This window comes from Oncorhynchus clarkii, chromosome 11, assembly GCF_045791955.1.
Source record: "Oncorhynchus clarkii lewisi isolate Uvic-CL-2024 chromosome 11, UVic_Ocla_1.0, whole genome shotgun sequence".
Taxonomy (NCBI): domain Eukaryota; kingdom Metazoa; phylum Chordata; class Actinopteri; order Salmoniformes; family Salmonidae; genus Oncorhynchus; species Oncorhynchus clarkii.
Genome location: NC_092157.1, coordinates 610,397 through 637,488, shown reverse-complemented (window position 1 = coordinate 637,488; position 27,092 = coordinate 610,397). Strand labels below are relative to the sequence as shown.

Below are 27,092 nucleotides of genomic sequence, written 5' to 3'. Positions count from 1 at the left end.
GTCAGTATGATAGTGATGATAATAACCTGCTGGATGTTAGTATGATAGTGATGATAACCTGGATGTTAGTATGATTGTGATGTTTATAACCTGCTGGATGTCAGTATGATAGTGATGATAACCTGGATGTTAGTATGATAGTGATGATAATAACCTGCTGAATGTTGGTATGATAGTGATGATAACCTGGATGTTAGTATGATAGCAATGATAATAACCTGCTGGATGTTAGTAGGATGGTGATGATAACCTGGATGTAAGTATGATAGTGATGATAATAACCTGCTGGATGTTAGTATGATAGTGATGATAATAACCTGCTGGATGTTAGTATGATAGTGATGATAACCTGGATGTTAGTATGATAGTGATGGTAACCTGGATGTAAGTATGATAGTGATGATAATAACCTGCTGGATGTTAGTATGATAGTGATGATAACCTGGATGTTAGTATGATAGTGATGATAACCTGGATGTCAGTATGATAGTGATAATAACCTGCTGGATGTTAGTATGATAGTGATAGTAAACTGGATGTTATTATGATAGTGATGATAATAACCTGCTGGATGTTAGTATGATAGTGATGATAATAACCTGCTGGATGTCAGTATGATAGTGAGGATAACCTGGATGTTAGTATGATAGTGATGATAATAACCTGCTGGATGTTAGTACGATAGTGATGATAACCTGCTGGATGTTAGTATGATAGTGATAATAACCTCCTGGATGTCAGTATGATAGTGATGATAACCGGGATGTTAGTATGATAGTGATGATAACCTGGATGTTAGTATGATAGCGATGATAACCTGGATGTTAGTATGATAGTGATGATAACCTGGATGTTAGTATGATAGTGATGATAACCTGGATGTTAGTATGATAGTGATAATAACATGCTGGATGTTAGTATGATAGTGATGATAACCTGGATGTTAGTATGATAGTGATAATAACCTGCTGGATGTCAGTATGATAGTGATGATAACCTCCTGGATGTCAGTATGATAGTGATGATAATAACCTCCTGGATGTCAGTATGATAGTGATGATAACCTCCTGGATGTCAGTATGATAGTGATGATAACCTGGATGTTAGTATGATAGTGATATAACCTGGATGTCAGTATCATAGTGATGATAATAACCTGCTGGATGTTAGTATGATAGTGATGATAACCTGGATGTTAGTATGATTGTGATGTTTATAACCTACTGGATGTTAGTATGATAGTGATGATAATCTGGATGTTAGTATGATAGTGATGATAATAACCTGCTGGATGTTAGTAGGATAGTGATGGAAACCTGGATGTAAGTATGATAGTGATGATAATAACCTGCTGGATGTTAGTATGATAGTGATGATAACCTGGATGTTAGTATGATAGTGATGATAACCTGGATGTTAGTATGATAGTGATAATAACATGCTGGATGTTAGTATGATAGTGATGATAACCTGGATGTTAGTATGATAGTGATGATAACCTGGATGTTAGTATGATAGTGATAATAACCTGCTGGATGTTAGTATGATAGTGATGATAACCTGGATGTTAGTATGATAGTGATGATAATAACCTGCTGGATGTTAGTACGATAGTGATGATAACCTGCTGGATGTTAGTATGATAGTGATAATAACCTATTGGATGTCAGTATGATAGTGATGATAACCTGGATGTCAGTATGATAGTGATAATAACCTGCTGGATGTTAGTATGATAGTGATGATAACCTCCTGGATGTCAGTATGATAGTGATGATAACCTCCTTGATGTCAGTATGATAGTGATGATAACCCGGATGTTAGTATGATAGTGATGATAACCTGGATGTTACTATGATAGTGATATAACCAGGATGTCAGTATGATAGTGATGATAATAACCTGCTGGATGTTAGTATGATAGTGATGATAACCTGGATGTTAGTATGATTGTGATGTTTATAACCTGCTGGATGTCAGTATGATAGTGATGATAACCTGGATGTTAGTATGATAGTGATGATAATAACCTGCTGAATGTTGGTATGATAGTGATGATAACCTGGATGTTAGTATGATAGTGATGGTAACCTGGATGTAAGTATGATAGTGATGATAATAACCTGCTGGATGTTAGTATGATAGTGATGATAACCTGGATGTTAGTATGATAGTGATGATAACCTGGATGTTAGTATGATAGTGATAATAACATGCTGGATGTTAGTATGATAGTGATGATAACCTGGATGTTAGTATGATAGTGATGATAACCTGGATGTTAGTATGATAGTGATAGTAACCTCCTGGATGTCAGTATGATAGTGATGATAACCTGGATGTTAGTATGATAGTGATGATAACCTGGATGTTAGTATGATAGTGATGATAACCTGGATGTTAGTATGATAGTGATAATAACCTGCTGGATGTCAGTATGATAGTGATGATAACCTGGATGTTAGTATGATGATAATAACCTGCTGGATGTTAGTATGATAGTGATGATAACCTGGATGTTAGTATGATAGTGATGATAACCTGGATGTTAGTATGATAGTGATAATAACATGCTGGGTGTTAGTATGATAGTGATGATAACCTGGATGTTAGTATGATAGTGATGATAACCTGGATGTTAGTATGATTGTGATGTTTATAACCTACTGGATGTTAGTATGATAGTGATGATAACCTGGATGTTAGTATTATAGTGATGATAATAACCTGCTGGATGTTAGTAGGATAGTGATGGAAACCTGGATGTAAGTATGATAGTGATGATAATAACCTGCTGGATGTTAGTATGATAGTGATGATAACCTGGATGTTAGTATGATAGTGATGGTAACCTGGATGTAAGTATGATAGCGATGATAATAACCTGCTGGATGTTAGTATGATAGTGATGATAACCTGGATGTTAGTATGATAGTGATGATAACCTGGATGTTAGTATGATAGTGATAATAACCTGCTGGATGTTAGTATGATAGTGATGATAACCTGGATGTCAGTATGATAGTGATAATAACCTGCTGGATGTTAGTATGATAGTGATAGTAAACTGGATGTTATTATGATAGTGATGATAATAACCTGCTGGATGTTAGTATGATAGTGATGATAATAACCTGCTGGATGTCAGTATAATAGTGAGGATAACCTGGATGTTAGTATGATAGTGATGATAATAACCTGCTGGATGTTAGTACGATAGTGATGATAACCTGCTGGATGTTAGTATGATGGTGATAATAACCTCCTGGATGTCAGTATGATTGTGATGATAACCGGGATGTTAGTATGATAGTGATGATAACCTGGATGTTAGTATGATAGTGATGATAACCTGGATGTTAGTATGATAGTGATGATAACCTGGATGTTAGTATGATAGTGATGATAACCTGGATGTTAGTATGATAGTGATGATAACCTGGATGTTAGTATGATAGTGATAGTAACCTCCTGGATGTCAGTATGATAGTGATGATAACCTGGATGTTAGTATGATAGTGATGATAACCTGGATGTTAGTATGATAGTGATGATAACCTGGATGTTAGTATGATAGTGATAATAACCTGCTGGATGTCAGTATGATAGTGATGATAACCTCCTGGATGTCAGTATGATAGTGATGATAATAACCTCCTGGATGTCAGTATGATAGTGATGATAACCTCCTGGATGACAGTATGATAGTAATGATAACCTGGATGTTAGTATGATAGTGATATAACCTGGATGTCAGTATCATAGTGATGATAATAACCTGCTGGATGTTAGTATGATAGTGATGATAACCTGGATGTTAGTATGATTGTGATGTTTATAACCTACTGGATGTTAGTATGATAGTGATGATAACCTGGATGTTAGTATGATAGTGATGATAATAACCTGCTGGATGTTAGTATGATAGTGATGATAACCTGGATGTTAGTATGATAGTGATGATAACCTGGATGTTAGTATGATAGTGATAATAACATGCTGGATGTTAGTATGATAGTGATGATAACCTGGATGTTAGTATGATAGTGATGATAACCTGGATGTTAGTATGATAGTGATAATAACCTGCTGGATGTTAGTATGATAGTGATGATAATAACCTGCTGGATGTTAGTACGATAGTGATGATAACCTGCTGGATGTTAGTATGATAGTGATAATAACCTATTGGATGTCAGTATGATAGTGATGATAACCTGGATGTCAGTATAATAGTGATAATAACCTGCTGGATGTTAGTATGATAGTGATGATAACCTCCTGGATGTCAGTATGATAGTGATGATAACCTCCTTGATGTCAGTATGATAGTGATGATAACCAGGATGTTAGTATGATAGTGATGATAACCTGGATGTTACTATGATAGTGATATAACCAGGATGTCAGTATGATAGTGATGATAATAACCTGCTGGATGTTAGTATGATAGTGATGATAACCTGGATGTTAGTATGATTGTGATGTTTATAACCTGCTGGATGTCAGTATGATAGTGATGATAACCTGGATGTTAGTATGATAGTGATGATAATAACCTGCTGAATGTTGGTATGATAGTGATGATAACCTGGATGTTAGTATGATAGTGATAATAACCTGCTGGATGTTAGTATGATAGTGATGATAATAACCTGCTGGATGTTAGTACGATAGTGATGATAACCTGCTGGATGTTAGTATGATAGTGATAATAACCTATTGGATGTCAGTATGATAGTGATGATAACCTGGATGTCAGTATAATAGTGATAATAACCTGCTGGATGTTAGTATGATAGTGATGATAACCTCCTGGATGTCAGTATGATAGTGATGATAACCTCCTTGATGTCAGTATGATAGTGATGATAACCAGGATGTTAGTATGATAGTGATGATAACCTGGATGTTACTATGATAGTGATATAACCAGGATGTCAGTATGATAGTGATGATAATAACCTGCTGGATGTTAGTATGATAGTGATGATAACCTGGATGTTAGTATGATTGTGATGTTTATAACCTGCTGGATGTCAGTATGATAGTGATGATAACCTGGATGTTAGTATGATAGTGATGATAATAACCTGCTGAATGTTGGTATGATAGTGATGATAACCTGGATGTTAGTATGATAGCAATGATAATAACCTGCTGGATGTTAGTAGGATGGTGATGATAACCTGGATGTAAGTATGATAGTGATGATAATAACCTGCTGGATGTTAGTATGATAGTGATGATAATAACCTGCTGGATGTTAGTATGATAGTGATGATAACCTGGATGTTAGTATGATAGTGATGGTAACCTGGATGTAAGTATGATAGTGATGATAATAACCTGCTGGATGTTAGTATGATAGTGATGATAACCTGGATGTTAGTATGATAGTGATGATAACCTGGATGTCAGTATGATAGTGATAATAACCTGCTGGATGTTAGTATGATAGTGATAGTAAACTGGATGTTATTATGATAGTGATGATAATAACCTGCTGGATGTTAGTATGATAGTGATGATAATAACCTGCTGGATGTCAGTATGATAGTGAGGATAACCTGGATGTTAGTATGATAGTGATGATAATAACCTGCTGGATGTTAGTACGATAGTGATGATAACCTGCTGGATGTTAGTATGATAGTGATAATAACCTCCTGGATGTCAGTATGATAGTGATGATAACCGGGATGTTAGTATGATAGTGATGATAACCTGGATGTTAGTATGATAGCGATGATAACCTGGATGTTAGTATGATAGTGATGATAACCTGGATGTTAGTATGATAGTGATGATAACCTGGATGTTAGTATGATAGTGATAATAACATGCTGGATGTTAGTATGATAGTGATGATAACCTGGATGTTAGTATGATAGTGATGATAACCTGGATGTTAGTATGATAGTGATAATAACATGCTGGATGTTAGTATGATAGTGATGATAACCTGGATGTTAGTATGATAGTGATGATAACCTGGATGTTAGTATGATAGTGATAATAACCTGCTGGATGTTAGTACGATAGTGATGATAACCTGCTGGATGTTAGTATGATAGTGATAATAACCTATTGGATGTCAGTATGATAGTGATGATAACCTGGATGTCAGTATAATAGTGATAATAACCTGCTGGATGTTAGTATGATAGTGATGATAACCTCCTGGATGTCAGTATGATGTTAGTATGATAGTGATGATAATAACCTGCTGAATGTTGGTATGATAGTGATGATAACCTGGCTGTTAGTATGATAGCAATGATAATAACCTGCTGGATGTTAGTAGGATAGTGATGATAACCTGGATGTCAGTATGATGATAATAACCTGCTGGATGTTAGTATGATAGTGATGATAACCTGGATGTTAGTATGATAGTGATGATAACCTGGATGTTAGTATGATAGTGATAATAACCTGCTGGATGTTAGTATGATAGTGATGATAACCTGGATGTCAGTATCATAGTGATGATAATAACCTGCTGGATGTTAGTATGATAGTGATGATAACCTGGATGTTAGTATGATTGTGATGTTTATAACCTACTGGATGTTAGTATGATAGTGATGATAACCTGGATGTTAGTATGATAGTGATGATAATAACCTGCTGGATGTTAGTAGGATAGTGATGGAAACCTGGATGTAAGTATGATAGTGATGATAATAACCTGCTGGATGTTAGTATGATAGTGATGATAACCTGGATGTTAGTATGATAGTGATGATAACCTGGATGTTAGTATGATAGTGATAATAACATGCTGGATGTTAGTATGATAGTGATGATAACCTGGATGTTAGTATGATAGTGATGATAACCTGGATGTTAGTATGATAGTGATAATAACCTGCTGGATGTTAGTATGATAGTGATGATAATAACCTGCTGGATGTTAGTACGATAGTGATGATAACCTGCTGGATGTTAGTATGATAGTGATAATAACCTATTGGATGTCAGTATGATAGTGATGATAACCTGGATGTCAGTATAATAGTGATAATAACCTGCTGGATGTTAGTATGATAGTGATGATAACCTCCTGGATGTCAGTATGATAGTGATGATAACCTCCTTGATGTCAGTATGATAGTGATGATAACCAGGATGTTAGTATGATAGTGATGATAACCTGGATGTTACTATGATAGTGATATAACCAGGATGTCAGTATGATAGTGATGATAATAACCTGCTGGATGTTAGTATGATAGTGATGATAACCTGGATGTTAGTATGATTGTGATGTTTATAACCTGCTGGATGTCAGTATGATAGTGATGATAACCTGGATGTTAGTATGATAGTGATGATAATAACCTGCTGAATGTTGGTATGATAGTGATGATAACCTGGATGTTAGTATGATAGTGATAATAACCTGCTGGATGTTAGTATGATAGTGATGATAATAACCTGCTGGATGTTAGTACGATAGTGATGATAACCTGCTGGATGTTAGTATGATAGTGATAATAACCTATTGGATGTCAGTATGATAGTGATGATAACCTGGATGTCAGTATAATAGTGATAATAACCTGCTGGATGTTAGTATGATAGTGATGATAACCTCCTGGATGTCAGTATGATAGTGATGATAACCTCCTTGATGTCAGTATGATAGTGATGATAACCAGGATGTTAGTATGATAGTGATGATAACCTGGATGTTACTATGATAGTGATATAACCAGGATGTCAGTATGATAGTGATGATAATAACCTGCTGGATGTTAGTATGATAGTGATGATAACCTGGATGTTAGTATGATTGTGATGTTTATAACCTGCTGGATGTCAGTATGATAGTGATGATAACCTGGATGTTAGTATGATAGTGATGATAATAACCTGCTGAATGTTGGTATGATAGTGATGATAACCTGGATGTTAGTATGATAGCAATGATAATAACCTGCTGGATGTTAGTAGGATGGTGATGATAACCTGGATGTAAGTATGATAGTGATGATAATAACCTGCTGGATGTTAGTATGATAGTGATGATAATAACCTGCTGGATGTTAGTATGATAGTGATGATAACCTGGATGTTAGTATGATAGTGATGGTAACCTGGATGTAAGTATGATAGTGATGATAATAACCTGCTGGATGTTAGTATGATAGTGATGATAACCTGGATGTTAGTATGATAGTGATGATAACCTGGATGTCAGTATGATAGTGATAATAACCTGCTGGATGTTAGTATGATAGTGATAGTAAACTGGATGTTATTATGATAGTGATGATAATAACCTGCTGGATGTTAGTATGATAGTGATGATAATAACCTGCTGGATGTCAGTATGATAGTGAGGATAACCTGGATGTTAGTATGATAGTGATGATAATAACCTGCTGGATGTTAGTACGATAGTGATGATAACCTGCTGGATGTTAGTATGATAGTGATAATAACCTCCTGGATGTCAGTATGATAGTGATGATAACCGGGATGTTAGTATGATAGTGATGATAACCTGGATGTTAGTATGATAGCGATGATAACCTGGATGTTAGTATGATAGTGATGATAACCTGGATGTTAGTATGATAGTGATGATAACCTGGATGTTAGTATGATAGTGATAATAACATGCTGGATGTTAGTATGATAGTGATGATAACCTGGATGTTAGTATGATAGTGATGATAACCTGGATGTTAGTATGATAGTGATAATAACATGCTGGATGTTAGTATGATAGTGATGATAACCTGGATGTTAGTATGATAGTGATGATAACCTGGATGTTAGTATGATAGTGATAATAACCTGCTGGATGTTAGTATGATAGTGATGATAATAACCTGCTGGATGTTAGTACGATAGTGATGATAACCTGCTGGATGTTAGTATGATAGTGATAATAACCTATTGGATGTCAGTATGATAGTGATGATAACCTGGATGTCAGTATAATAGTGATAATAACCTGCTGGATGTTAGTATGATAGTGATGATAACCTCCTGGATGTCAGTATGATGTTAGTATGATAGTGATGATAATAACCTGCTGAATGTTGGTATGATAGTGATGATAACCTGGCTGTTAGTATGATAGCAATGATAATAACCTGCTGGATGTTAGTAGGATAGTGATGATAACCTGGATGTCAGTATGATGATAATAACCTGCTGGATGTTAGTATGATAGTGATGATAACCTGGATGTTAGTATGATAGTGATGATAACCTGGATGTTAGTATGATAGTGATAATAACCTGCTGGATGTTAGTATGATAGTGATGATAACCTGGATGTCAGTATGATAGTGATAATAACCTGCTGGATGTTAGTATGATAGTGATAGTAAACTGGATGTTATTATGATAGTGATGATAATAACCTGCTGGATGTTAGTATGATAGTGATGATAATAACCTGCTGGATGTCAGTATGATAGTGAGGATAACCTGGATGTTAGTATGATAGTGATGATAATAACCTGCTGGATGTTAGTACGATAGTGATGATAACCTGCTGGATGTTAGTATGATAGTGATAATAACCTCCTGGATGTCAGTATGATAGTGATGATAAACGGGATGTTAGTATGATAGTGATGATAACCTGGATGTTAGTATGATAGTGATGATAACCTGGATGTTAGTATGATAGTGATGATAACCTGGATGTTAGTATGATAGTGATAATAACCTGCTGGATGTCAGTATGATAGTGATAATAACCTCCTGGATGTTAGTATGATAGTGATGATAACCTGGATGTTAGTGATGATAACCTGGATGTTAGTATGATAGTGATAATAACCTCCTGGATGTTAGTATGATAGTGATGATAACCTGGATGTTAGTATGATTGTGATAATAACCTCCTGGATGTTAGTATGATAGTGATGATAACCTGGATGTTAGTATGATAGTGATGATAACCTGGATGTTAGTGTGATAGTGATGATAACCTGGATGTTAGTATGATAGTGATGCTAACCTGCTGGATGTTAGTATGATAGTGATGATAATAACCTCCTGGATGTTAGTATGATAGTGATGATAATAACCTCCTGGATGTTGGTATGATAGTGATGATAACCTGGATGTTAGTATGATAGTGATGATAACCTGGATGTTAGTATGATAGTGATAATAACCTGCTGGATGTTAGTATGATAGTGATGATAACCTGCAGGATGTTAGTACGATAGTGATGATAACCTGTGTGATGTTAGTATGATAGTGATAATAACCCGCTGGATGTTAGTATGATAGTGATGATAACCTGCTGGATGTCCGTATGATAGTGATGATAACCTGCTGGACGTTAGTATGATAGTGATAATAACCTGCTGGATGTTAGTACGATAGTGATGATAACCTGGATGTTAGCATGATAGCAATAATAACCTGCTGGATGTCCGTATGATAGTGATGATAACCTGCTGGATGTTAGTATGATAGTGATGATAACCTGGATGTTAGTATGATAGTGATAATAACCTGCTGGATGTCAGTATGATAGTGATGATAACCTGGATGTTAGTATGATAGTGATGATAACCTGCTGGATGTTAGTATGATAGTGATGATAACCTGGATGTTAGTATGATAGTGATAATAACCAGCTGGATGTTAGTACGATAGTGATGATAACCTGCTGGATGTTAGTACGATAGTGATGATAACCTGCTGGATGTTAGTATGATAGTGATAATAACCTCCTGGATGTCAGTATGATAGTGATGATAACCGGGATGTTAGTATGATAGTGATGATAACCTGGATGTTAGTATGATAGTGATGATAACCTGGATGTTAGTATGATAGTGATAGTAACCTCCTGGATGTCAGTATGATAGTGATGATAACCTGGATGTTAGTATGATAGTGATGATAACCTGGATGTTAGTATGATAGTGATGATAACCTGGATGTTAGTATGATAGTGATAATAACCTGCTGGATGTCAGTATGATAGTGATGATAACCTCCTGGATGTCAGTATGATAGTGATGATAATAACCTCCTGGATGTCAGTATGATAGTGATGATAACCTCCTGGATGTCAGTATGATAGTGATGATAACCTGGATGTTAGTATGATAGTGATATAACCTGGATGTCAGTATCATAGTGATGATAATAACCTGCTGGATGTTAGTATGATAGTGATGATAACCTGGATGTTAGTATGATTGTGATGTTTATAACCTACTGGATGTTAGTATGATAGTGATGATAACCTGGATGTTAGTATGATCGTGATGATAATAACCTGCTGGATGTTAGTAGGATAGTGATGGAAACCTGGATGTAAGTATGATAGTGATGATAATAACCTGCTGGATGTTAGTATGATAGTGATGATAACCTGGATGTTAGTATGATAGTGATGATAACCTGGATGTTAGTATGATAGTGATAATAACATGCTGGATGTTAGTATGATAGTGATGATAACCTGGATGTTAGTATGATAGTGATAATAACCTGCTGGATGTTAGTATGATAGTGATGATAACCTGGATGTTAGTATGATAGTGATAGCGATGATAATAACCTGCTGCATGTTTTTATGATAGTGATAACCTGGATGTTAGTATGATAGTGATGATAATAACCTGCTGGATGTTAGTACGATAGTGATGATAACCTGCTGGATGTTAGTATGATAGTGATAATAACCTATTGGATGTCAGTATGATAGTGATGATAACCTGGATGTCAGTATGATAGTGATAATAACCTGCTGGATGTTAGTATGATAGTGATGATAACCTCCTGGATGTCAGTATGATAGTGATGATAACCTCCTTGATGTCAGTATGATAGTGATGATAACCCGGATGTTAGTATGATAGTGATGATAACCTGGATGTTACTATGATAGTGATATAACCAGGATGTCAGTATGATAGTGATGATAATAACCTGCTGGATGTTAGTATGATAGTGATGATAACCTGGATGTTAGTATGATTGTGATGATAATAACCTGCTGAATGTTGGTATGATAGTGATGATAACCTGGATGTTAGTATGACAGCAATGATAATAACCTGCTGGATGTTAGTAGGATGGTGATGATAACCTGGATGTAAGTATGATAGTGATGATAATAACCTGCTGGATGTTAGTATGATAGTGATGATAATAACCTGCTGGATGTTAGTATGATAGTGATGATAACCTGGATGTTAGTATGATAGTGATGATAACCTGGATGTTAGTATGATAGTGATAATAACATGCTGGATGTTAGTATGATAGTGATGATAACCTGGATGTTAGTATGATAGTGATGATAACCTGGATGTTAGTATGATAGTGATAATAACCTGCTGGATGTTAGTATGATAGTGATGATAACCTGGATGTCAGTATGATAGAGATAATAACCTGCTGGATGTTAGTATGATAGTGATAGTAAACTGGATGTTATTATGATAGTGATGATAATAACCTGCTGGATGTTAGTATGATAGTGATGATAATAACCTGCTGGATGTCAGTATGATAGTGAGGATAACCTGGATGTTAGTATGATAGTGATGATAATAACCTGCTGGATGTTAGTACGATAGTGATGATAACCTGCTGGATGTTAGTATGATAGTGATAATAACCTCCTGGATGTCAGTATGATAGTGATGATAACCGGGATGTTAGTATGATAGTGATGATAACCTGGATGTTAGTATGATAGTGATGATAACCTGGATGTTAGTATGATAGTGATGATAACCTGGATGTTAGTATGATAGTGATAGTAACCTCCTGGATGTCAGTATGATAGTGATGATAACCTGGATGTTAGTATGATAGTGATGATAACCTGGATGTTAGTATGATAGTGATGATAACCTGGATGTTAGTATGATAGTGATAATAACCTGCTGGATGTCAGTATGATAGTGATGATAACCTCCTGGATGTCAGTATGATAGTGATGATAATAACCTCCTGGATGTCAGTATGATAGTGATGATAACCTCCTGGATGTCAGTATGATAGTGATGATAACCTGGATGTTAGTATGATAGTGATGATAACCTGGATGTTAGTATGATAGTGATATAACCTGGATGTCAGTATCATAGTGATGATAATAACCTGCTGGATGTTAGTATGATAGTGATGATAACCTGGATGTTAGTATGATTGTGATGTTTATAACCTACTGGATGTCAGTATGATAGTGATGATAACCTGGATGTTAGTATGATAGTGATGATAATAACCTGCTGAATGTTGGTATGATAGTGATGATAACCTGGCTGTTAGTATGATAGCAATGATAATAACCTGCTGGATGTTAGTAGGATAGTGATGATAACCTGGATGTTAGTATGATGATAATAACCTGCTGGATGTTAGTATGACAGTGATGATAACCTGGATGTTAGTATGATAGTAATGATAACCTGGATGTTAGTATGATAGTGATAATAACCTGCTGGATGTTAGTATGATAGTGATGATAACCTGGATGTCAGTATGATAGTGATAATAACCTGCTGGATGTTAGTATGATAGTGATAGTAAACTGGATGTTATTATGATAGTGATGATAATAAACTGCTGGATGTTAGTATGATAGTGATGATAATAACCTGCTGGATGTCAGTATGATAGTGAGGATAACCTGGATGTTAGTATGATAGTGATGATAATAACCTGCTGGATGTTAGTACGATAGTGATGATAACCTGCTGGATGTTAGTATGATAGTGATAATAACCTCCTGGATGTCAGTATGATAGTGATGATAACCGGGATGTTAGTATGATAGTGATGATAACCTGGATGTTAGTATGATAGTGATGATAACCTGGATGTTAGTATGATAGTGATGATAACCTGGATGTTAGTATGATAGTGATAATAACCTGCTGGATGTCAGTATGATAGTGATAATAACCTCCTGGATGTTAGTATGATAGTGATGATAACCTGGATGTTAGTGATGATAACCTGGATGTTAGTATGATAGTGATAATAACCTCCTGGATGTTAGTATGATAGTGATGATAACCTGGATGTTAGTATGATTGTGATAATAACCTCATGGATGTTAGTATGATAGTGATGATAACCTGGATGTTAGTATGATAGTGATGATAACCTGGATGTTAGTGTGATAGTGATGATAACCTGGATGTTAGTATGATAGTGATGCTAACCTGCTGGATGTTAGTATGATAGTGATAGTAATAACCTCCTGGATGTTAGTATGATAGTGATGATAACCTGGATGTTAGTATGATAGTGATGCTAACCCGCTGGATGTTAGTATGATAGTGATGATAACCTGCTGGATGTCCGTATGATAGTGATGATAACCTGCTGGACGTTAGTATGATAGTGATAATAACCTGCTGGATGTTAGTACGATAGTGATGATAACCTGGATGTTAGCATGATAGCAATAATAACCTGCTGGATGTCCGTATGATAGTGATGATAACCTGCTGGATGTTAGTATGATAGTGATGATAACCTGGATGTTAGTATGATAGTGATGATAACCTGCTGGATGTCAGTATGATAGTGATGATAACCTGGATGTTAGTATGATAGTGATGATAACCTGCTGGATGTTAGTATGATAGTGATGATAACCTGGATGTTAGTATGATAGTGATAATAACCAGCTGGATGTTAGTACGATAGTGATGATAACCTGCTGGATGTTAGTATGATAGTGATGATAACCTGGATGTTACTATGATAGTGATGATAACCTGGATGTCAGTATGACAGTGATAATAACCTGCTGGGTGTCAGTGTGATAGTGATGATAACCTCCTGGATGTCAGTATGATAGTGATGATAACCTGGATGTTGGTATGAAAGTGATGATAACCTGGATGTCAGTATGATAGTGATGATAATAACCTGCTGGATGTTAGTATGATAGTGATGATAACCTGGATGTTAGTATGATAGTGATGATAACCTGGATGTCAGTATGACAGTGATGATAATAACCTGCTGGATGTTAGTGTGATAGTGATAATAACCTGGATGTTAGTATGATAGTGATGATAATAACCTGCTGGATGTCAGTATGATAGTGATGATAACCTGGATGTTAGTATGATAGTGATGATAATAACCTGCTGGATGTTAGTATGATAGTGATGATAACCTGGATGTCAGTATGATAGTGATAATAACCTGCTGGGTGTTAGTATGATAGTGATAATAACCTGGATATTAGTATGATAGTGATGATAATAACCTGCTGGATGTTAGTATGATAGTGATGATAACCTGGATGTTAGTATGATAGTGATGATAACCTGGATGTTAGTATGATAGTGATGATAATAACCTGCTGGATGTTTGTATGATGGTGATGATAACCTGGATGTTAGTATGATAGTGATGATAACCTGGATGTTAGTATGATAGTGATGATAATAACCTGCTGGATGTTAGTATGATAGTGATGATAACCTGGATGTTAGTATGACAGTGATAATAACCTGCTGGGTGTCAGTGTGATAGTGATGATAACCTCCTGGATGATAGCGATGATAATAACCTGCTGGATGTTTGTATGATGGTGATGATAACCTGGATGTTAGTACGATAGTGATAATAACCTGAATGTCAGTATGATAGTGATGATAACCTTCTGGATGTTAGTATGATAGTGACGATAACCTGGACGTTAGTATGATAGTGATGATAACCTGGATGTTAGTGATGATGACCTGGATGTTAGTATGATAGTGATGATAATAACCTGCTGGATGTTTGTATGATGGTGATGATAACCTGGATGTTAGTGGTGATAACCTGGATGTCAGTATGATAGTGACATAACCTGGATGTTAGACTGATAGTGATGATAACCTGGATGTCAGTATGATAGTGATGATAACCTGGATGTTAGTATGATAGTGATGATAACCTGCTGGATGTTAGTATGATAGCGATGACGGTGTAACTCACCTTGTCCAGCAGGGCTTCAGGGACCTCCCTTCTGTTGACTCTCGCTGCTCTGCGGACCTCCTGGCGAGCCTCCTCCTTTCGACCCTGGGTCATCAGCCACCGAGCTGACTCTGGGAGGATCCTAACAGATTATCAGGGATGGTTGAGTCAAGGATGGGTCCAGAAAAAATCAGTGATGAGTCTTTTTTTAACCTTTATTTAACTAGGCAGGTCAGTTTAGAACAAATTCTTATTTTCACTGACGGCTTAGTGGGTTAACTGGGTTAACTGCCTGTTCAGGGACAGAACGACAGACCTTGCCAGCTCGGGGGTTTGAACTTGCAACCTTCCGGTTACTAGTCCAACGCTCTAACCACTAGGCTACCCTGCCACCCCAAAATAGATGGGTGGAGTAGGCTTCTCTAAAGCCAGACTGACGGGTCAGAGGTTAGAGGTAAAAGGGTTGGAGGTTAGAGACGTACCAATAGAATACCCCGAGGAACAGGACAGGGCTGCAGAGGATCAGCTGACAGAGTGACAGGTTAGAGGTCAGGGGTCAGTACATTCGAATAGAAAACCCAGAGGAACAAGACAGGGCTGGAGAGGACCAGCTGACAGACTGACAGGTTAGAGGTCAGGGGTCAGTACGTTCGAATAGAATACCCAGAGGAACAAGACAGGGCTGGAGAGGACCAGCTGACAGACTGACAGGTTAGAGGTCAGGGGCCAGAACGTACCAGTAGAATACCCCGAGGAACAGGACAGGGCTGAAGAGGACCAGCTGTAGGATCCTCCAGTCTCTGACCCCGTAGGCGATCCCAGACATCAGCATCAGACCAATGGCATAGAAACAGTGGGAGAAGATGGTGAACAGAGCCCTTTTGTTGTTACCAGTCCACTCAGCACCTGGTTAGAGGTCAGGGGTTAGAGGTCAGTGGTGAACAGAGCCCTCCTGTTGTTACCAGTCCACTCAGCACCTGGTTAGAGGTCAGGGGTTAGAGGTCAGTGGTGAACAGAGCCCTTTTGTTGTTACCAGTCCACTCAGCACCTGGTTAGAGGTCAGGGGTTAGAGGTCAGTGGTGAACAGAGCCCTCCTGTTGTTACCAGTCCACTCAGCACCTGGTTAGAGGTCAGGGGTTAGAGGTCAGTGGTGAACAGAGCCCTCCTGTTGTTACCAGTCCCCTCAGCACCTGGTTAGAGGTCAGGGGTTAGAGGTCAGTGGTGAACAGAGCCCTCCTGTTGTTACCAGTCCCCTCAGCACCTGGTTAGAGGTCAGGGGTTAGAGGTCAGTGGTGAACAGAGCCCTTTTGTTATTACCAGTCCACTCAGCACCTGGTTAGAGGTCAGGGGTTAGAGGTCAGTGGTGAACAGAGCTCTCCTGTTGTTACCAGTCCACTCAGCACCTGGTTAGAGGTCAGGGGTTAGAGGTCAGTGGTGAACAGAGCCCTCCTGTTGTTACCAGTCCCCTCAGCACCTGGTTAGAGGTCAGAGGTCAGAGGTCAGTGGTGAACAGAGCCCTCCTGTTGTTACCAGTCTACTCAGCACCTGGTTAGTTACCTGGAGGATGGAAACACCTACAGTACATGCCAGAGGTGTCTGGCGGCCATGTCAGACATCTAGTATGGTAGTGTGCAACATGAGTCCTAGAGGGCTGCTGGGGTGCAGGATTTTGTTCCAGCCCAGCACTAACACAGCTTATTTCTGGGAAGTAAACAACTGTACCTCGCATTTGAAACAAGAAATTTGAGAGCTTTAGTTTTCACTACGTGAAAAGGTAGCTACGTACAGTTGAAGTTGTAAGTTTACATACACTCAGGTTGGAGAACTGAAAAAGCGTGTGCAAGCAAGGAGGACTATAAACCTGACTCAGTTACACCAGCTCTGTCAGGAGGAATGGGACAAAATTGTGGGAAGCATGTGGAAGGCTACCCAAAACGTTTGATCCAAGTCAAACAATTTAAAGGCAATGCTACCAAATAATAATTGAGTGTATGTAACCTTCTGACCCACTGGGAATGTGATGAAATAAATAAATCTGAAATAAATAATTCTCTCTACTATTATTCTGACATTTCACATTCTTAAAATAAAGTGGTGATCCTAACTGACCTAAGACAGGGAATTATTACTAGGATTAAATGTCAGGAATTGTGAACAACTGAGTTTAAATGTATTTGGCTAAGGTGTAGGTAAACTTCCGACTTCACCTGTTGTAGAACATCGCAGTGTACCCACCTAAGACATACGTGTTTATAGCGACGCCTGAGATGGTGGTGCCGACCATGAATCTGAAGGCTATGTAAACATAGATGTTGGGAGAGAAGGCTGCTCCCACGCTGAACAACAGCTGGACGAGCAAAGAGAGGAGGACCACAAAACGCCTACCATACCTGAGGAGAGAGGACAGGAAAAAAAGAGGGGAGAAGTGAGGGGGGGGGGGGGGGGAGAGGAGAGGAGAGGAGAGGAGAGGAGAGGAGAGCATCATTAACTACCTGTGGAGGAGAGGATAAAGGAAAGGAGGTGAGAGGAGAGGAGACAGGAAAGGAGGGGAGACAGGAAAGGAAGGGAGATAGCCTCTAACTACCTGTGGAGGAGAGGAGACAGGAGAGGAGAGACAGGAGAGGAGAGGAGACAGGAAAGGAGGGGAGACAGCCTCATTAACTACCTGTGGAGGAGAGAAGACAGCATGGTGGGCACTGGGTCCTCTTAAACCTGTAACCTCCAATACGACCCAGTGGGCTCGGATAACTGAAATATCTTCTAATAACCTCCAATACGACCCAGTGGGCTCGGATAACTGAAATATCTTCTAATAACCTCCAATAAGACCCAGTGGGCTCAGATAACTGAAATATCTTCTAATAACCTCCAATAAGCCCCAGTGGGCTCAGATAACGGAAATATCTTCTAATAACCTCCAATAAGACCCAGTGGGCTCAGATAAATGAAATATCTTCTAATAACCTCCAATAAGCCCCAGTGGGCTCAGATAACGGAAATATCTTCTAATAACCTCCAATAAGCCCCAGTGGGCTCAGATAAATGAAATATCTTCTAATAACCTCCAATAAGACCCAGTGGGCTCAGATAACTGAAATATCTTCTAATAACCTCCAATAAGCCCCAGTGGGCTCAGATAAATGAAATATCTTCTAATAACCTCCAATAAGCCCCAGTGGGCTCAGATAAATGAAATATCTTCTAATAACCTCCAATAAGCCCCAGTGGGCTCAGATAACGGAAATATCTGCGATAACTTCTAATAACCTAGAACTAGAATACCTTCTACAATTACAACTTGTGTTTGAATTTCCACAGTGAGACGTGCAATATGATACAGTTGCACTGATTAGATCAACAATCTGAGAGACGCACTGAGGGCATTGGTCTAAAGGTGCCTTTAGTTACAACAACAATACAACAGACTAGTGGAGTGATGTCTTTGGCATAACATATTGGCACTTGATTAGGAACATTCATTAACAGACAACTGAATAGAACCCATGTGTCATGTTTAAGAGCCATGAAAACAGACATTAGTCAGAGAAATGCCTAAAGGGTGAGCAGATGTTTCAGAACTCTGACAAGATGAGTCAGTGTTTCCCCAGGGGTGAACAGATGTGTCAGAGCTCTGATAGGATCATTTTAAATGAATAGTAATTGGCTCAATGGAAGTCTATGGGAACAGCTAGTTTGTAATTACGTTAACTCTAGTATCAATGCACCCCCCCACCACCACACACCCTGCTACCTTTGCCACCACCGCTGAAAAAAATCCCAAGGGAAACACTGGATGGGTCCATACCTGTCTGCCATTGGCCCAAACACCAGAGCACCGATCAGGAGCCCTGCCATGAAGATGGACTGGGACGCCTCGTTCAGACCACTGTTGGCACACACCAAGTTGAACTGAAGAGGATGGGAGGAAGAAGGAAGAGGAGAAGAAAGTAGAGGAGTCAGGGAGAACCATAATAGAGATTGCATAATAAGGACACGGCGTGCTGCAAAAAATATGTTCTGTTCTTAGAGACATATCTGTTCTGTTCCTGGAGACATATCTGTTCTGTTCTTGGAGAAATATCTGTTCTGTTCCTGGAGACATATCTGTTCTGTTCTTAGAGACATATCTGTTCTGTTCTTGGAGACATATCTGTTCTGTTCTTGGAGACATATCTGTTCTGTTCCTGGAGACATATCTGTTCTGTTCTTGGAGACATATCTGTTCTGTTCTTGGAGACATATCTGTTCTGTTCTTGGAGACATATCTGTTCTGTTCTTAGAGACATATCTGTTCTGTTCTTAGAGACATATCTGTTCTGTTCCTGGAGACATATCTGTTCTGTTCCTGGAGACATATCTGTTCTGTTCCTGGAGACATATCTGTTCTGTTCCTGGAGACATATATGTTATGTTCTTGGAGACATATCTGTTCTGTTCTTAGAGACATATATGTTCTGTTCTTAGAGACATATCTGTTCTGTTCTTGGAGACATATCTGTTCTGTTCTTAGAGACATATCTGTTCTGTTCTTGGAGACATATATTTTCTGTTCTTGGAGACATATCTGTTCTGTTCTTAGAGACATATCTGTTCTGTTCTTAGAGACATATCTGTTCTGTTCTTAGAGACATATCTGTTCTGTTCTTAGAGACATATCTGTTCTGTTCTTAGAGACATATCTGTTCTGTTCCTGGAGACATATCTGTTCTGTTCTTGGAGACATATCTGTTCTGTTCCTGGAGACATATCTGTTCTGTTCTTGGAGACATATCTGTTCTGTTCCTGGAGACATATCTGTTCTGTTCCCGGAGACATATCTGTTCTGTTCCTGGAGACATATCTGTTCTGTTCTTGGAGACATATCTGTTCTGTTCCTGGAGACATATCTGTTCTGTTCTTGGAGACATATCTGTTCTGTTCTTGGAGACATATCTGTTCTGTTCCTGGAGACATATCTGTTCTGTTCTTGGAGACATATCTGTTCTGTTCTTGGAGACATATCTGTTCTGTTCCTGGAGACATATCTGTTCTGTTCCTAAAGATGTCTGTTGGATTACTGTCATTGATATTCCATTCAACCAGTTCAATGTAACAATTATAGGTTTAGGCTACAACATGATACTAGAATGTTCCTTATACCCATCATGAGGTTGCTACAACCTAGACTATGAATGAAAGTTTACAGCGTAGGTGCACACAGGTCGAGAGACAAATTTGAGAAGACAGACAGTGATACATGGACAGACAGTGACAACCAATACCACCTTGCACACTGTTGCCTGCATCTAGCTGATATCGGGTGTAAACATTAGTCCAACAGTTGCAAACAATAGTTTCTATTGGACAAATTCAGGTATGTGTATCCCCGTGTTGTTCCATTTGCTTCCGTTTAAGAAATGTTTTTCAACAGAATCAGCGGAATGAATACACCCCTGATCACGTGTAAACACAGTTCACTTTCATAGCAGCCACGTTGTATTCCTTCTCTCATCTATGCGCTATCCTGTAGGGCAGGCTGTACTGTCTAGACTACATGTACTGTGTAGGGCAGGCTGTACTGTCTAGACTACATGTACTGTGTAGGGCAGGCTGTACTGTCTAGACTACATGTACTGTGTAGGGCAGGCTGTACTGTCTAGACTACAGTACAGCTATCCCCAGGTGAAAAAAAACTTTCCAAGCCAAACCGCCGCACACAGCCTATATCGTTGTCAGCATATTAGCTAAAGTAACGTCATAGTCAGCATAGCTAATATAACTAACTTGTTAGTAAACCCCCTACCTACAGTCATGCAGTAACGTTACAGTGTACAGTTAGTAAGCAGTTACACCGGCGGGTCCCAGTGGCAATACATTTGTAAAACCAAAAGCTTACCTTGACGTGGAAGAGTTCCAGTGTTGTGTTGGAAAGACATCGCCAGCTAGCTAGCATAGCATCCCCCTGTTTGAGCAGGGTATTTTTCAGTTTGTTTGAACTAGCTAGCTGCATGTGATAGCTAAGTAAGTGAAACTGAAAAATAAATGACTCTCTCTCTCTCTCTCTCTATTTCTCTCTTGCTTCTCCTTCATTTTGAAATAAATGAATTTGTTCAAAACTATTCAACTATTGTCTTTCTCTCTCTTTGAGTCAACTACTCACCACATTTTATGCACTGCAGTGTTAGCTAGCTGTAGCTTATGCTTTCAGTACTAGATTCATTCTCTGATCCTTTGATTGGGTGGACAACATGTCAGTTACTGCTTCTAGAGCTCTGATAGACTGGAGGATGTCCTCTGGAAGTTGTCATAAGTACTGTGTAAGTCTATGGAAGGGGGTAAGAACCATGAGCCTCCTAGGTTTTGTATTGAAGTAAATCTATCTAGAGGAGGATGGAAGCTAGGTGTCCTCCGGCTACACCATGGTGCTACCCTACAGAGTGCTGTTGAGGCTACTGTAGACCTTCATTGTGAAACAGTGTGTTTTAATCAATTATTTGGTGACGTGATTATATTTAATACAGTTTAATATAAAAAAGGTAAACTTTTTAAATGTTTTAAAATGTATTTCTATGAAATTCACTGAGGAGGTTGGTCCTCCCAATCCTCCTCTGAGGAGTCTCCACTGGAATACATGTAGTCTAGACAGTACAGCCTGCCCTACACAGTACATGTAGTCTAGACAGTACATGTAGTCTAGACAGTACAGCCTGCCCTACACAGTACATGTAGTCTATACAGTACATGTAGTCCAGACAGTACAGCCTGCCCTACACAGTACATGTAGTCTAGACAGTACATGTAGTCTAGACAGTACAGCCTGCTCTACACAGTACATGTAGTCTAGACAGTACAGCCTGCCTTACACAGTACATGTAGTCTAGACAGTACAGCCTGCTCTACACAGTACAAGTAGTCTAGACAGTACAGCCTGCCCTACACAGTACATGTAGTCTAGACAGTACATGTAGTCTGCACAGTACAGCCTGCCCTACACAGTACATGTCGTCTAGACAGTACATGTAGTCTAGACAGTACATGTAGTCTAGACAGTACATGTAGTCTAGACAGTACAGCCTGCCCTACACAGTACATGTCGTCTAGACAGTACAGCCTGCCCTACACAGTACATGTAGTCTAGACAGTACATGTAGTCTAGACAGTACAGCCTGCACTGCACAGTACATGTAGTCTAGACAGTACATGTAGTCTATACAGTACATGTAGTCTAGACAGTATATGTAGTCTAGACAGTACATGTAGTCTATACAGTACATGTAGTCTAGACAGTACATGTAGTCTAGACAGTACATGTAGTCTAGACAGTACATGTAGTCTAGACAGTACATGTTGTCTAGACAGTACATGCTGGCCCAGTCGTTCTGTTATTAAACAACTATACAGTGCTGACTGACTAACGGACAAGACACACAGTCTGATTGGGAGGAACACTGATTTATGATGATGATTTAGGTCTGACAGAGACACGAAAACAGATGGCTGGCTGCCATCACTAAAGAAACAGCTGCCAAGTCTGATATCATTATGGAAACAGCTGCCAAGTCAAACATCATTATGGAAACAGCTGCCAAGTCTGATATCATTATGGAAACAGCTGCCAAGTCAAACATCATTATGGAAACAGCTGCCAAGTCAAACATCATTATGGAAACAGCTTCCAAGTCTAACATCATTAAGGAAACAGCTGCCAAGTCTAACATCATTAAGGAAACAGCTGCCAACTCTGATATCATTATGGAAACAGCTGCCAAATCTAACATAATTAAGGAAACAGCTGCCAAGTCTAAGATCATTATGGAAACAGCTGGAAAGGCTAACATAATTAAGGAAACAGCTGCCAAATCTAACATCATTAAGGAAACAGCTGCAAAGGCTAACATCATTATGGAAACAGCTGCCAAGTCTGACATCATTAAGGAAACAGCTGCCAAGTCTGATATCATTATGGAAACAGCTGCCAAGTCTAACATCATTATGGAAACAGCTGCAAAGGCTAACATCATTAAGGAAACAGCTGCCAAATCTAACATCATTAAGGAAACAGCTGCAAAGGCTAACATCATTATGGAAACAGCTGCCAAGTCTAACATCATTATGGAAACAGCTGCCAAGTCTGATATCATTATGGAAACAGCTGCCAAGTCTAACATCATTATGGAAACAGCTGCAAAGGCTAACATCATTAAGGAAACAGCTGCCAAATCTAACATCATTAAGGAAACAGCTGCAAAGGCTAACATCATTATGGAAACAGCTGCCAAGTCTAACATCATTATGGAAACAGCTGCCAAGTCTAATATCATTAAGGAAACAGCTGCCAAGTCTGATATCATTATGGAAACAGCTGCCAAGTCTAAAATCATTATGGAAACAGCTGCCAAGTCTAAAATCATTAAGGAAACAGCTGCCAAGTCTGACATCATTATGGAAACAGCTGCCAAGTCTGATATCATTATGGAAACAGCTGCCAAGTCTGACATCATTATGGAAACAGCTGCCAAGTCTAACATCATTACGGAAAGAGCTGCAAAGGCTAACCACATTATGGAAACAGCTGCCAAATCTAACATCATTATGGAAACAGCTGCCAAGTCTAACATCATTATGGAAACAGCTGCCAAGTCTGATATCATTATGGAAACAGCTGCCAAGTCTGACATCATTATGGAAACAGCTGCCAAGTCTGACATCATTATGGAAACAGCTGCCAAGTCTGATATCATTATGGAAACAGCTCCCAAGTCTGACATCATTATGGAAACAGCTGCCAAGTCTAACATCATTATGAAAACAGCTGCAAAGGCTAACATCATTATGGAAACAGCTGCCAAATCTAACATCATTATGGAAACAGCTGCCAAGTCTGACATCATTATGGAAACAGCTTCCAAATTAAATATCATTATGGAAACTGCTGCCAAGTCTGACATCATTAAGGAAAAAGCTGCCAAGTCTGACATCATTATGGAAACAGCTGCCAAGTCTAACATCATTATGGAAACAGCAGCCAAATCTAACATCATTAAGGAAACAGCTGCCAAATCTAACATCATTATGGAAACAGCTGCCAAATCTAACATCATTAAGGAAACAGCTGCAAAGGCTAACATCATTATGGAAACAGCTGCCAAGTCTGACATCATTAAGGAAACAGCTGCCAAGTCTGATATCATTATGGAAACAGCTGCCAAGTCTGACATCATTATGGAAACAGCTGCCAAGTCTGACATCATTATGGAAACAGCTGCCAAGTCTGACATCATTAAGGAAACAGCTGCCAAGTCTAACATCATTATGGAAACAGCTGCCAAATCTAACATCATTATGGAAACAGCTGCCAAGTCTAACATCATTAAGGAAACAGCTGCCAAGTCTGACATCATTAAGGAAACAGCTGCCAAGTCTAACATCATTAGGGAAACAGCTGCCAAGTCTAACATCATCATGGAAACAGCTGCAAAGGCTAACATCATTATGGAAACAGCTGCCAAGTCTGACATCATTATGGAAACAGCTGCCAAGTCTGACATCATTAAGGAAACAGCTGCCAAGTCTAACATCATTAAGGAAACAGCTGCCAAGTCTAACATCATTATGGAAACAGCTGCAAAGGCTAACATCATTATGGAAACAGCTGCCAAATCTAACATCATTAAGGAAACAGCTGCCAAGTCTGACATCATTATGGAAACAGCTGCCAAGTCTGACATCATTATGGAAACAGCTGCCAAATTAAATATCATTATGGAAACAGCTGCCAAATCTAACATTATTAAGGAAACAGCTGCCAAATCTAACATCATTAAGGAAACAGCCCACTGAGTCCAGTGCAGTCTGTCTGTCTGTCTGTGTGTCTGTCTGTTTGACAGAATAATAGAGGTAGTGTGGCATCACCAGATCACTGGTAGAGGAATAAGAGAGGTAGTGTGGCATCACCAGATCACTGGTAGTGGAATAAGAGAGGTAGTGTGGCATCACCAGATCACTGGTAGTGGAATAAGAGAGGTAGTGTGGCATCACCAGATCACTGGTAGTGGAATAAGAGAGGTAGGGTGGCATCACCAGATCACTGGTAGTGGAATAAGAGAGGTAGGGTGGCATCACCAGATCACTGGTAGAGGAATAAGAGAGGTAGTGTGGCATCACCAGATCACTGGTAGTGGAATAAGAGAGGTAGGGTGGCATCACCAGATCACTGGTAGAGGAATAAGAGAGGTAGTGTGGCATCACCAGATCACTGGTAGTGGAATAAGAGAGGTAGTGTGGCATCATTTGATTTACTCAAACTAGGGCATCAGACTGCAGGCGCAACAGATATTTAGTATCTCTACTGACCCATTGTCTGCCCCAACTACCCTATCCTACGACCCTACCTCAGTCACCAGGCTGGTGGTCCCTTGGGGAGCCTCATACTTCCATCCATCCCTGCAGGAGATGGTACTGTTTATCCCATACACTTCAATAGTCTGCAAGTCCAGATCCACCGGAGTGTACATCTTACAGGACTGGAACCCAGGGCCATCCTCCAGCGGTGGAAGGGTGAGGTTCAACAGCCTATCGTTGGTCAGGTTGGGTCCCTGCGTCCTGATCCAGTCGGTGTTACAGTGATGAGGGAAGTTCATCCCCGTAAACACCTGACAGAACATGTGGAACCCATTGAAGATGTTCGGGAAGCATATCGCAGCCAACATTTGCTTCTGGAATGTTCCGAACTCCCCGACCGCTGTCAGTACCTGCCCGAACCCGGAGCTCATCTTCAGTCACAGGTGTTGGTGCAACACACAGGCTGGAAGTGTTCGATAGGAGATTGTTTGTCAAGTGGAGGTTTAACACCTTTCCATTGGTAGGAGGGCATTAGTGGGTAGATAAATTAATGTTTAATCTGTCATAACACACTCACAGGAGTGTTATCAGGTGTCACCCGGTCATCTGCGTGTGTAAAATAACTCCTTACTCTACAAACCTTTAGAAAATGAATAACTTCAATTCAAGGCCTCAACAAAATACTTAATTAGTTCAAGTTAATTGATCATCTAGTGCCTTTACAGTCTATTTCATCCATTCAACGCAGTTTTAGATGTTTCCCTGGTGCTTGTTTTTGCTTCCTTCAGCAGTCAGTGGGACTTTGTACCGAACGGAGAACGCAACTGCCAAAT

The 27,092-nt window shown here is 39.1% G+C and overlaps 1 protein-coding gene across 1 annotated transcript in view; it reads right to left on the bottom strand.

Annotated features, from left to right (window-relative positions):
* LOC139420573 (solute carrier family 22 member 13-like) overlaps positions 1 to 26,740 on the bottom strand; it is a 68,583-nt gene extending 41,843 nt beyond the window's left edge. The window contains exons 1-5 of the mRNA XM_071170757.1: positions 26,310 to 26,740; positions 19,745 to 19,848; positions 18,175 to 18,329; positions 16,677 to 16,845; positions 15,961 to 16,081 (exon numbers count right to left, since the gene is read on the bottom strand). Coding sequence (XP_071026858.1) covers positions 15,961 to 16,081; positions 16,677 to 16,845; positions 18,175 to 18,329; positions 19,745 to 19,848; positions 26,310 to 26,690 — 930 coding nt within the window. The 5' untranslated portion in view covers positions 26,691 to 26,740. The remainder of the gene's footprint in view (positions 1 to 15,960; positions 16,082 to 16,676; positions 16,846 to 18,174; positions 18,330 to 19,744; positions 19,849 to 26,309) is intronic.
* Between the last annotated feature and the right edge of the window lie 352 nt (positions 26,741 to 27,092).